The sequence below is a fragment of the Melospiza georgiana genome, chromosome 9, assembly GCF_028018845.1.
Source record: "Melospiza georgiana isolate bMelGeo1 chromosome 9, bMelGeo1.pri, whole genome shotgun sequence".
Classification (NCBI taxonomy): domain Eukaryota; kingdom Metazoa; phylum Chordata; class Aves; order Passeriformes; family Passerellidae; genus Melospiza; species Melospiza georgiana.
The window spans coordinates 1136050-1145694 of record NC_080438.1 but is presented as its reverse complement, the minus strand read 5'-3'; the positions used below and the strand labels follow the sequence as shown (position 1 = coordinate 1145694).

General features: G+C 51.2%; 1 protein-coding gene across 4 annotated transcripts; it reads right to left on the bottom strand.

Annotated features, from left to right (window-relative positions):
- Window positions 1–336: 336 nt before the first annotated feature.
- RGS4 (regulator of G protein signaling 4) lies at window positions 337–8262 on the bottom strand. 4 transcript variants are annotated; one of them, XM_058030126.1, is made up of 6 exons: window positions 8150–8262; window positions 7419–7645; window positions 4649–4753; window positions 3596–3657; window positions 2703–2869; window positions 337–2183 (listed from the first exon to the last, which is right to left on the bottom strand). In XM_058030126.1, the coding sequence occupies exons 3-6, from the start codon at window positions 4741–4743 to the stop codon at window positions 1932–1934; spliced, it is 576 nt and encodes a 191-aa protein (XP_057886109.1). In that variant the 5' UTR covers window positions 4744–4753; window positions 7419–7645; window positions 8150–8262; the 3' UTR covers window positions 337–1931. The 4 variants fall into 4 exon arrangements, with proteins under 4 accessions (XP_057886109.1, XP_057886108.1, XP_057886107.1 ...); XM_058030125.1 differs by lacking the exon at window positions 8150–8262 and adding an exon at window positions 7747–7824; XM_058030124.1 differs by lacking the exons at window positions 7419–7645; window positions 8150–8262 and adding an exon at window positions 7113–7247.
- Between the last annotated feature and the right edge of the window lie 1383 nt (window positions 8263–9645).

Genomic DNA, 9645 nt, shown 5'->3' with positions numbered 1-9645 from the left:
TGCAACACATCTGCATCAGGGAAGGGCTCCTTGATCTTCCCCACTCCAAAGCTGTCAGGGGGGGCTCACACTGACCCCAGAGCCTTGGTGAGGATGGCTAATTCCCATGTTCAGCTGGTGGCCAGGCAAGGCATGGACCCATAAAAACCCTTTATCCCCCAGGCTCATGGTGCTGAAGGTGTCTGAAGGATGTAATTGTTGTTGCTTCATCTGCTGTTTCATCTTTCTGTGACTTAAAACAATCTCTGAGTGAAGCCACTTGTAACAAAACTTTTAAGAGTGACCTTGTCCAATGAATTGGATCTCCATGCATTTTCTTTTGTTCACGTAATAGCATTTTAGAAGGGACTAACACAAACATTTTATTTAGACTGCATTCATCATTATTTAAATATTGATACAGTTTTTGCAATAGTTACCGAGAGTTCCCAGTACCAGGGGAAAAAAAAACATAGCCACATGCTTGGCTATGTTCAGTGCTTTAGCAAGCCTCTCCATCTCTTAGCTGAGCATGCAGGGTGATAGGTGTTGGTACATTGAATAAATACAAAATAAAGCACATGTTAAAAAAAGAAGTTTCTCTATGGGCCTGGAGAGCCACAGCCTCCTCCTGCCATGCCAAAACCCCGGTGTGAGAGCTGCTGTCTGGACTGGGATGCAGAGCGCAGGGTACGCAGTGGCCGCAGCAGCGATACCTAATGGAGGAGAGAGCAAGGCTGGGGGCCAGTGAGACAGCCGTGCTGCAGCTCACGGCAGCAATGCTGCAGCCGCCTCCTGTGCTTCCCACTGCAGTCAGTGCCCAAGCCCACAGCAAAGGCCCTGTCTCACCACAGCAACCAAAGTGTCAGCTGCCTTCCGGCAAAGCCCCGGAGCGGTAATGAGATGGACACATTCCTCCTACCATCTTCAGGAAAAGTGAGCCATGCTACTGCTGAAATACATAAATAACACCTTAAAAAACTCCAGCATTTTCAAGTACTCCCAAGCAGGGCCTTTCTTCCTCAGATATGGTGGTCCTATTCCCTCACAAACTGCTTCTTACAAGCCAGGACAGGCAAACCTGAAATGGCACTCCCAGAGTCAGGAATATAAACCTGTCTGGGAGAGAAGGAACATGTTTCTGTTCTGTTCTGCTGGACTATTTAACCTGGGAGCATGAAGGTTGCAATTAATAATATAGGAAATAATGAGCCTCCCCCAAAGTGACAGCTCTGCACAGCCCTAGAGAAGATCCTTGGCCAGCATAAACAGGGTGCTACAGAGGGAGCAGCAGCCAGAGGGAAGAGTTTCCCGTGATGGCCGAGGGAGGCTGAGCTTCCCTGCGACTGTGGCTGTGATGATTGAGGGAGGCTGTCCAAAAAGTTTTGGTTTCCCTTCAAGAAAGAGTAGGAGCTCTTCCTGTGCCTGATACTGCAATGCAGCACAGCCTGAGCTCTGAGCATACACTCCTGACAGCCTGGACATTTGGGAGTTATGAACAGCTAAGAACCAGAGCCAGCCCTTTTCACCTAAACCTCTGCAGATTAGAAGGGGGAGATGACAGTCCCCAGCACTTCCTTTGGCTGCCCCTCTGCCCTGCGCCTGGCTGTGTGTCACCACGCTGTGACCCCACCAGCCCGGTCCCTCCGTGGGCAGAGCCAGGGCTCACTGGGGCTCCCCAGCACCCTGCTGGCTCGCAGGGCTCGGCACACGCAGCCACTGCCCCAGCTCCTGCCAGACAGACCCCAGCGCTCCTACACCGACCCGTCGGAGGAGGGTTTGCTACACACACTGAGCCTGGATTGGGTTACAAATGCTGGCTGCTGCATGACATGGGATACAACTGGAACATTAGACAGCTACTGGAGACAGCTCTGTTGCTTCATGCCAATGAGTGCTTTTGCTGCCACATATTCTGCAAGAGCCCGGCCTGCCCCTGCCTTGCTGCAGGTTCAGGCGCACTGAGAGATGATGTTGGAGTTGCAGTCTAAGCTGTGAGTGTGGTTTCTTTTGCAGTTTTCGGGCCTACAGCCAGCACCAGGTGGGCTGACCAAGTCCAGGTAGTAAGGGGACTTGAGGAAGCGACGGTAAGAATCCTTCTCCATGAGGGTGAATATTTTTCTCTGAGCCTCATCAAAGCAGGACAGTGTAGGCTCCAGCATGTTGTGGCTCGTCTTCTCCCGTGTGCATGAATCCAAGTTCACCTGTCAAAGGGCCAAAGGGACAGTGTAAGTAGAACCTGTCCCAGATGGGGCATAGGAAAGGGAAAATCCAAGTATCTCTCCACCATGTGTGCTTGCTGAGCAGCTGTCTGAAATGGCTGTTTGACACCCTGTAGCCTCAGCAGAATCTGTGCAGCTGGACACCAGTGCATCTCTGCTACCAGAAGAGCTGTCAGGGGAGGCTGACACATACATCCCTCTGGGATGCAGCTGGCCAGGAAACTCAAACTGCATGGGAGCAGCTGAAACATTGGGAATCATGGACCTCTTGGGCTTCTCCCATTTCAGTGTGCGCGTGGAATGGCCATGTGGTTGTAACTAAACACACTTTCTCTCTAGCCAAATTTAATATAAAATCAATAAAAGACCCACCATGACCTTCTAACTAGCAGAGAAGCAGAAGCCTTCATCTCTTGTAAAACTATTGACTTCTGCTTGGCTGTGCTGCTGGTTCAGAATTTAGGGTGGTGCCTTTGCCCAAGGAATGTTCAGTGCACGTACCTCTTTTGTGGCCTGCACTGAGATGAACTCATCATAGATCTTCCTGGCCTTGGGGCTGAGCTTGGCCGGTGACTTGGTTTTCTTGTACTCCTCACAACTGACCCAGAACTCGATGTTTTCCTCACTGTACTCAGATTTGAGAAAAGCGCGGAAAGCAGCCAGTCCTCCTATGGATTGTTCAGAGGAAAACCGAGTCAGGCAAGAGCGTTGGTCCCTGAACACGTGCACCCCTGCATCCCAGCAAGCAGTGATTGTGGGTTCTCCTTCCCAGAGCTGGATGGGGAGCTGCCCTGGGCTGGCAGTGGGGAGGCTGGAATGCAGACAGGCCCCATGGGGATGTCACACGTGGGGGCCCAGCTGCCTGTTCCCCCACTGTGACCTTCAGTGTCCCTGCCAGGGGAACACAAGCAACTCGTGTGTTCCCAGGAGGCCTTGAGGAGACAGCCAGCATGCTCCACAGAGTCTCAGACCATGGGAACAATGTGAAGGAAACCTCAAGGACGTGAGTGTAGCCCACAGCTGATGGGAAGGCAAAGTTTCCCATAGGTTCAGCTGCAAATAATATCTCCTCCTTTTGGTTCTTGTTTAACCCATCACTAACTGTGTGTCCCAATCTTGCCCTCCTCTTGCACAAGGGCTAAACCAGTTGCTTTCACAAAACAGACAGCTCAGCGGTAGGCCAAAACCACACTCATGATGCATTGGGATTGACCCTTGCCTTGGATCTGAGCAAGAGACCCCTTCCCCACCCCTCCCAGAGGTCTGCATGGCCAAAGGAGCTCCTGTGTGCCCCTAAGAGACAATCATAATGTCCTGTGTCCCCTCCCATCCCCTCCCAGGACCGTTCAGAGCACACATGCTCTGCAGGCAGCATAAGAGCACTCTTCACTTACTGTCATGATGGATCAAATTGTCCAAAGACTCTGCCCATTTTCTTACTTCCTCTTGGCTAAGCCTAAGAAGAGACAAAGGGAGAAACACAGGGCTGAGTTAAAGAGAGTACAGAAAGGACAAATTTGGTTTGTTTCTCAACACCACTAGAAAAATCTTTTTTCCTTATTGTTCTAAGAGCATACACAAGAGACTGAGAATGAAATATCAGCTCGTTTTACAGATACCCCCAGGGATCCCAGATCTAACCTACAGAAATTTTGGTTTGCAATCCTCATCAGCAGCCATGGGCTAGAAATGAATTTTCCTGGGAAAAAAATTGGTGTGGATTTCATATTTATTTTGTGCCTGGCTGCTTCTCTTGCTAGAACACAGGTCTGGAACCACTCTTAGAAGTCGTATCAGTGAACTCCAAAGGACTGGTTCCTTTAAGCTGTCAGGGGAACAGTAGCTATGTGGAAAAGAGGACTGTGGGAACTGGAGACACACGGGGAACACATCCCACATTCATCCCCTCTACCATACTAGAACACCCTAGGGCTCATCTGTTCCAGCAGCAAAGCTTGGCTTTTGGAGCCCTCTTTGGAGAGAGCACCGTGTCCTTGCAGACTGGGGAGAGCAGTGACATCCTCACAGGCTGCTGGCTGGTTTGTGTGCCTTCAGCTCTGTGCAGCTGTGGGGAGCACTGCACAAACCCAGCCCAAAGAGGCGTGGGATGCTGATTCTGCAGTGTATCCAGTTGCACTGGGTCTGGAATGGAGTCATTCCCCTGTGCAGGACACTGTACACGCCCTCCCCATGCTCATTCACATTGAAGCATGGACGTGGAGCCAGAAGGGACCTCTAGTTCAGCATTCTTCATGGAAATTGGAGTCCTCAGGTGTTGATGGTCAGCTGACAGGACTATCAACACCTCAGGGCTATTGCCACACTAGATCCAAGCACAGGTGTTCAGGAAGAACTGGGAAGCAGCACCAGAAGTCCAGCTTGGTGAAGGAACAAACAACATGCTGCAGCCAGTCTGGGATTAACTAGGTGACAGCATCTGCTCTTACCTTTGGCTTGAAGATAACTTCTCCTTCTTGCCCTGGGAAGAGCTGTAGTCACAGGAATCTGACTTCTGCAGCAAGAAGCCCAGGCGGTGCTTCATGTCTTTGGCACTGAAAGAAAAAAAATCAAGGAGGAGATGAAGACAATGCTTTGCACTCCCTCTGCAGCCTCCTCCAGCATTACTCAGTGACACAAATGCAGGTCACTGACAGGGACTCCAGTGCTGATTTTCCCCTCATTGCATAATGCACATTTTTCATTCTAGACAAACACAATGGCAAACAAGTCATTTTTCATGTTCAACAGCATCTTGCTGAGAAGGTCATCAGACTGGAAGCAGGTGGCAAAGGGGGAGAAGCTGCTGTTTTCCTACTGTTTACAGTAAAAATATTGCGACAGAAAAGCTTCACCGTGCTGTGTGTGTTACCTCTCCGTGAGCTGATTTGCCCAGCTGCCAATGTACGGTTCTTACGCCCTTACTAATCCCTTCCTGCAGCCCCTGCCATTTCCCCACCTCATCAGCTGGCACAGGAGCAGCAGGGCCGTGCCAGACCACCCCACCAAGCCCATGACACAGAGGGAAGGGAGGAAGTCAATGGCTTGGAGCAAGACTGTGGGGTGAAGTCAGGGGATGAGCCAAGAGCTCTACCACAAGCAGCCCACGCTGGCTGCAAGCTGCTCCCCCGCTCCACAGCAAGCTCCTCTGAAGATTCACCCTTAATTCTGTTCCACCTTCCAGCTCAGGACAATCCTTTCTTCACAGCAGCTTCTAAGTACGCAGCTGATACTGGCCTTGGCACCTCTCTGGGTTTCCTTCCAGTTTAAGAATGGGGAGTGGGTAAACCATGCCTGCTTGCTCAGGGGCACAAGCCCTGGCCTGCCCCAAGGTGCGGCCACAGTGTAAAGCAGGAAATTCTTCTCCTTCTCCTCAGATGGGAGCCTGGAAAAGAGCAAGAGGCTGTGCCACAGGGCTGAGCCCCAGTAGCTGCTCAGCCCCCCAGCACTGCTCTCTGCTCCAGTGCCCTGTCAGGGATCCTGGCCATACCTGATCCCACTGCTTGCCTCAGAAATGTTCCCTTGACAGCTCTGGCACTCCGGGAGAGCAAAGGGAGCTCACAGCTGCCTTAGAGCAGGGTGCCTGTGGCCAATACCAACACCCAGGCTCTGCCCAGGCACCCATGGGGACTCTGGGCTGCCAGGCTTGGGCTGCCTGGTGCTGTCATGCTCCTTGCCCAGGAGAGGGAAGCTGCTCAGCTTTGCAGGAGGGTGGCAGCAGGAGGAAACAAGACACTGCTGCTTGCAGCCAGGCCCACAGCTTTCTGGAAGAGAGGGATTTTGCTGGGAATCCTGGACAGAGGTGTTTAAAAGACGTGAACTATTTTTCCTTGCATTTTTCAATATTTTTTTTTCCTCATCAAATGTTCCTGCAAATTGGAAGTGTCAACACTTTTTCCTCGTATTTTCAGCGCCCGTTTTTAAATCCAACCATGAGCAGGAAGCTTTATCCTCAGATGATAGGATAAAGCTATCATCTTTAGCTCCCATCCCCGGATGGGAGCCAGCTGAGTCTCTGCTTGCATTTTCCCAAGCCGCCGCACATCAGCTGGGCAGCAGCCTCAGGAGCGCTGCTGCAGGCACGGGCGGGCAGCAAGGCAGCACTGCACCAGCACAGACCCGCACGAGTTTGGACGGGCTGGATGAGAAGGGAGCGTTGTGCCTCCCTCCTGGGCATCTCCAGGGCACCTGAAAGGGAGTCACACCCCTCCAGGAGGGCTCATGGCAGCCTAGAGCCCCGTCGCGCTGGCCTGTGGGGCACATCTGGGGCTGTGCAGCTCAGCCCATCCTGACCTGCCCCGCACGGCAGGGGTGTGGTGAGCCCCACAGCAGCCCGACAGGGCTGCGCGTTGGGGAACAGCCTGACCTGGCCCCCCACCATCGCCCAGGGGACTCGGGCTGATCCCGCACCAGCTGCTGCCGCATCCACAGCCACCGTGCCCGCATCCCTGCCGGCTGGCACACGGGTCTCTTGCGCTGCCACGCTGCGTTATCTGCATTTGAAATGCATTTCAGGGGATAATCCTTAATTGTTATCCTGTCTGCCTGGCTTCCCCCTCAAAAGAATCAAGAAAATTTAGCAGAGAAGAGCCAAGGGAGAAAAGGGGTGCAAAGACTGCAGCAGAAGCAGCTGACAGGAATATCAAAATATCGCAATGCTAAAAGCTGCTGTTTTTGATGATGGGGATGATGGGAAGGAAGGCTTTAGAGTTCTCCCAGCTCCGTATGAAACCTTTCTGCAATTCTGCTTCTAGCTGAAAAAAAACCACAAAAGCTTCTAAGCAGTCATTTGTATCTAATCTTGCAAAATAATCAGAGCCAAATCCGTCCTCCTGCCTCGGACACAAAGCGCAACGCCTCAGCGCGCCTCCGGGCTAACGAGACCATTCCCAGATGCTCAGAAATAAACAGTACCTTTTTAAGCAAGTGGCTGGCAGTGCAGCGAGTCCCTTGCACATCTTGCCGCCGAGGTCGGATGGGTATTCCGGGAAAAACAAGGAGGCAGGAGGCGGCGGAGGCTGCGCTCGGGGCCGCGCTCGGTGCGGTGTGCGCGGCTTTATAGCCCAGCCCGAGAGCCCGGCAGCGCCGGCTGACCCAGTCAGGAGTCAGCGCAGCAGCAGCAGCAGCAGCAGCAGCACCCGTCCCCTTTCTGCCCACCCCAGAGGAAGAGGGTGACGTATAAAAGCCAGACAAAGGGGTGAGAGAGATTGAAAACCTTACCAGAAGCGAAGCTCGATGTCTGGCTGCAGAGGTGGAATCTTCGAAAAGGGCTCAAAAAGCTTCGGGGTCTTCCTCTGTTGCAGGAGGTCGGGATGGTGCAGATGAAAAGCAGATTTTCGTGGGGGGGGACACAAGTAGTAAAAAAGGTCAGAGAATCAATTCTGAGACGTGAGATGAGCTTTGCTGGTTCCTCTGTTAATTTCCTTTCCTCTTCTATTTAAAGTAACCTGGATCGAGAAAGGGACAAGAATTTTATACAGAAAAGGTTACCATAATCCAAACGCATGCAGAAAATAGAGCTCTTAAGGAAAGAAGAATGTAAATTCACCAGGGAACTACCCAGGCAGATGAGACTTTCCTGTTTTATTCCAGAGTCATGTGGATGTATATTTTTGGTGAGGCTGCAACAAAAGCCCGGGGGGGGGGGGCTGGTGGTGCAAGGCACCATTGGAATATAAAATGTGCATGTCTCAGCACATAAATTTGAGGATAGCTCACATATATGCGTGGAAAATAGGAATTTAGGTTGGCAGGGCATCTGCCTTAGATATGAGTATCACTGCAGCACCTTCTCCATTTGCATTTGCAAAATCAAAAGTCAGACCCAGGGACTCTGGGACTCACCAAGGAAAGATGGTTAATCAAAATAAAAGGCTTAACTGTGCCTGACCAGAATGTCTTTGAAGAAGTTCTGAGGGCTCTTCATGCTAAAGAATGAACCCATGAAACACCTGTGGGGGTGCCTGCACTGCCCTGGGTCTGCTATAGTTCCAAGAACAGGATGACTTCAGCTACTTGTCCTCAGCCCCTGGATGGTGCAGAAGGCATCTCTCTCCCTGCCCCTCTAGGGAGAGAGAGAATTGGCTGATATTTATCGAGTTGCAGCTCAGCACAGCCTGTACCATCCTTACCAAAGCGGGGAGGGCTTTGGGCAGACGGAGGTGCATATGGGCTGCTGCATTTTAAGTCCTGCTCCCACTGTGAAATAAAGGAGCTTCTGATTAGCAGCAGGCTGCCTGCCCACACTATCCACTGCTGCACCTCCTCTCCCAGAAACCTTTCAGTGCTTTGCTCACGATCTGCAGAAGTTGCAAGATGAGCCTTTCCCTTCTGTGTCTCTCTCTAGAGTCTACAGCCAGCAGCGTCGAGTCCAAATCCCCAAAGAGTTTACCTGCCTTGGCATACTGCATCCTCTCAGATCATTAATTGTGCTGAGAGGCAATGCTCTAATTAACTGTAAAATGCTTTTGTAGGAACAGGACTGTCCTGCTGCCAAACCTGAGGCAATGAGCCTGCGAGTCCTGCACTGTTTGGACTAAAAATCAGCTCCAGCTCAGGAAAACTTTACCTGAGTGAATGCCCTCGTCCTTTTAGTGTTGGTGAGTTGACAGCCCTTGGGTGGATCTGTAGGAAGCAACTGAGCCCTGGCAGAGTTAGTGCCTAAGCTCTGTGGTGTCTTCTGTCTGGGTAGAAGTTGAAGGGCAGAATATGGCCAACAAAAAAATCTAAACTAATTATTTACTAAATATATGTTTAATTTCATTTGACTATCAAACTTGTGCAATGTTACTGACATTCAAACAATTCAGGAGCTCATCTGGCTGACACAATCAAGGTGTTTGCAAACTCTAACCTTGCTCCTCTCTCTGGCAAGGTTAGAGCTCTGGCTCAGGCAGGTCACAAAGGCTGCTTGCTAGGGAAAGGAACTTCTGTGCAGAACACAAAAATTCTGCACTTTGTCTGCAAAATGTTGTATACTGGATTTAGGAATGTCACACTTCTTTGTGGATTGCAAGCACGTTTGCTGCATGGCTCTAATGACACTCAGATGCTGGTGTTGTTGACATCAGGTCACCTTTTGCATTCCCCAACTTCTGTGTGAGCAGGCTGTAATCAGGAATTTCTGGCACTGCCATCACAACAGTCAGCCTAAATGGCTTTAAAATAAGGACCATTCTCCCTGGACTGGGCATGGAGACTCCTAGAAATGCTGCAGCTGAAATTTCCCTTTTTCCAGTTCATTAACACTGACTGGCTCAGCCTGGACCCCGTGAGAGGAGTTTGGGCTTGTGCACTGTTTCTCCTCTAAGCTGTGATTCCCAGCTTTCGCAGTTTAATATCCTCTCAGCTACACCAGCTGGTCTCCAATCTAAAGTATCCCCTTCCATCTCCCACCATCACAGCAGGCCTCTTCCTCCAGGGCAGGCAGAGACTGCGCTGTGCTCAA